The sequence below is a fragment of the Trifolium pratense genome, linkage group LG5 (assembly GCF_020283565.1).
Source record: "Trifolium pratense cultivar HEN17-A07 linkage group LG5, ARS_RC_1.1, whole genome shotgun sequence".
Classification (NCBI taxonomy): Eukaryota; Viridiplantae; Streptophyta; class Magnoliopsida; order Fabales; family Fabaceae; genus Trifolium; species Trifolium pratense.
In genome coordinates this window covers 19,498,681-19,501,127 of record NC_060063.1, presented here as the reverse complement: position 1 = coordinate 19,501,127, position 2,447 = coordinate 19,498,681, and the positions used below count along the sequence as shown (strand labels likewise).

At 42.8% G+C, this 2,447-nt stretch overlaps 1 protein-coding gene across 1 annotated transcript; it reads left to right on the top strand.

The window, feature by feature from the left end:
* Nucleotides 1–1,457: 1,457 nt before the first annotated feature.
* Nucleotides 1,458–2,447, top strand: LOC123884041 (the record flags this gene model as incomplete). The annotated part of the gene is made up of 2 exons (XM_045933037.1): nucleotides 1,458–2,287; nucleotides 2,339–2,447. Coding segments are annotated over 2 exons (939 nt in total), but the record flags the coding sequence as incomplete, so codon positions are not given.

Below are 2,447 nucleotides of genomic sequence, written 5' to 3'. Positions count from 1 at the left end.
CTGTTTAGTGCAACGTTTTGGCGTGAGTTAGAATATGTATGATAGTTCGAAAGTGTAAGGCCTTTCTTATACTCGTATGATATGCGATTATGTTTTCTAACTCTCTGCTTTGTGTTATTTGCTGGACCTTTGGGGGTTCAGATATTCAGGCTGAGGACTGTGCCGACGTTTAGACTGCTGTTTTAGCTTGGTGTTGAAGTACCTTTTGGTGAGGAGACTTAGCATAGATTTCTCCTTATAGTGCTAGCTTTTGGCTAGAGTTTGTAAATAGTAAATGCTCTGGTAATGTAACATCGAGTCGGGGGTTACGCTTGCATTTCATCGTATATCGGTGTTACCTTTTTGATATGCTAGTTCTTGTATAAGTGACATCCTTAGGGATGAATATGGCTTATGTATATATATATATGTATATATATGCATGCTTGGTGTGATTGAATCCGCTGTTGCTTTTCATGTTAAACTTCATGACGCTCTGTGTGTGTATGCTTGTGTTTTAATTACCGCGTGGCACTCTGCCTTTACACTTGTTGAAAAGTTTTTAAAATTACGTTTTTAAGGGTAGTATGGGTTAGGGTGTTACAATAGTGGTATCAGAGCAGGTCGGTTCGTGTGAACCAATTAGGACTTTTCTTTTCCCCGTATGAGCATGTGTAGGGAACACTGTTAGTACTTTCTAACGTCTAGTTGTGATTCGTTCAGGAATCATGGCTGCTGCGAGAACGAATGCCCAGATTGCGGAAGCTTTGGCCGCACTCACCAACATAGTGGTTAGAGATCATCAACCTAGAAGAGAGGTAGAGATGAGGTTGGAAAGGTTCATGAAGAAGAAACCGCCAACATTTACCGGAGGTTACAACCCGGATGGAGCTCACAAGTGGCTGGAGGAACTTGAAATAATTTTTGAAGCAATGGATTGTTCCGAGGAAGGGAAGACAACCCTTGGGACATATGTGTAGCGTGAGGAAGCGAACGTGTGGTGGAAGAACGCCAAGTTGAGGCTAGGACCCGGTGGTATGGCTATACCATGGGCAATGTTTAAAAGAGAATTTTTGGTTAAGTATTTTCCTGTTGATGTGAAGAATAAGAAGGTGGTGGAATTCATGGAGTTGAAACAGGGAAATATGACGGTAGCTGACTATGCCGTCAAGTTTGAGACTTTGTGTGCGTTTAGTCCGCATTACAACACTTTGGAAGCGGAGAACGACAAGTGCGTGAAGTTTGAAAGTAGTCTACGTCCAGACATTAAACATATGATTGGATTTTCACAAATAAGGGATTTTGCGACCCTTGTGAACAAGAGTAGGATCTGTGATGAAGATGGTAGGGCAAAGGTGAACTACTACAAAGCTGTGAACGACCGAAAAGGGAAAGGGCAAGAGCGCGGAAAACCTTATGACAACCGCGGTAAAGGGAATACAAGTGGTTCTAAGAAGCCGGTGAATGGGAATTGTTACAACTGTGGAGAACGGGGTCATATGTCTTATGATTGCCCGAAGAAGGGAGATAGGTGTAAGAATTGTGGAAAGCTGGGCCACAAGACCGAAGCTTGCAGAGTAAAAGTGGTGTGTTTCAATTGTGGTGAAGAAGGCCACAAGAGTCCGACTTGTAAGAAGCCCAAGAAGGTGATGGGCAAGGTGTTTGCTTTGAGTGGAGAGGATGCTAGCCATGAGGACGATCTCATTAGAGGTACGTGTTTCATCTATAACACTCCTTTAATTGCGATTATAGATACGGGAGCGACACATTCTTTTATTTCTTTGGATTGTGCGAAGTGTCTTAGTATTCCTTTAACGGATATGACGGGTAGGATGGAAATAGAAACTCCTGCTAATGGTTCAGTGATTACCCGACAAGTATGTCGTAATTGCCCCGTAACCATTTTTGGTAGGCACTTTGGTATGGATTTAGTGTGTATTCCACTTAGTGGTATGGATGTAATTTTTGGTATGAATTGGTTAATCTTCAACCGAATTCATATCAACTGTCGTGAGAAGGCCGTTGTTTTTCCGAAGCCGGAGGAGAACTTGCATTTGATGAGCGGGAAGGAAGTATCGGAAGCGTTGAAAGAACATGCCGAGATGTTCATGATGTTTGCATCATTGAAACTCGAAGGAGGAGTTAAGATAGAAGAGTTACCGATCGTTTGTGAATTCCCAGATGTGTTTCCGGATGATATATCTGACGTGCCTCCAAAGCGAGAGGTAGAGTTTTCTATCGACCTAGTACCTGGAACTAGTCCGATATCGATGGCGCCGTATCGAATGTCAGCGTCTGAGTTGAATGAGTTGAAGAAGCAACTTGAAGAGCTGCTTGAGAAGAGGTTTGTTCGACCGAGTGTTTCGCCATGGGGAGCGCCGGTATTGCTTGTGAAGAAGAAAGATGGAAGCATGAGATTATGTATAGACTATCGTCAGTTGAACAAAGTGACGATCAAGAATAAATAT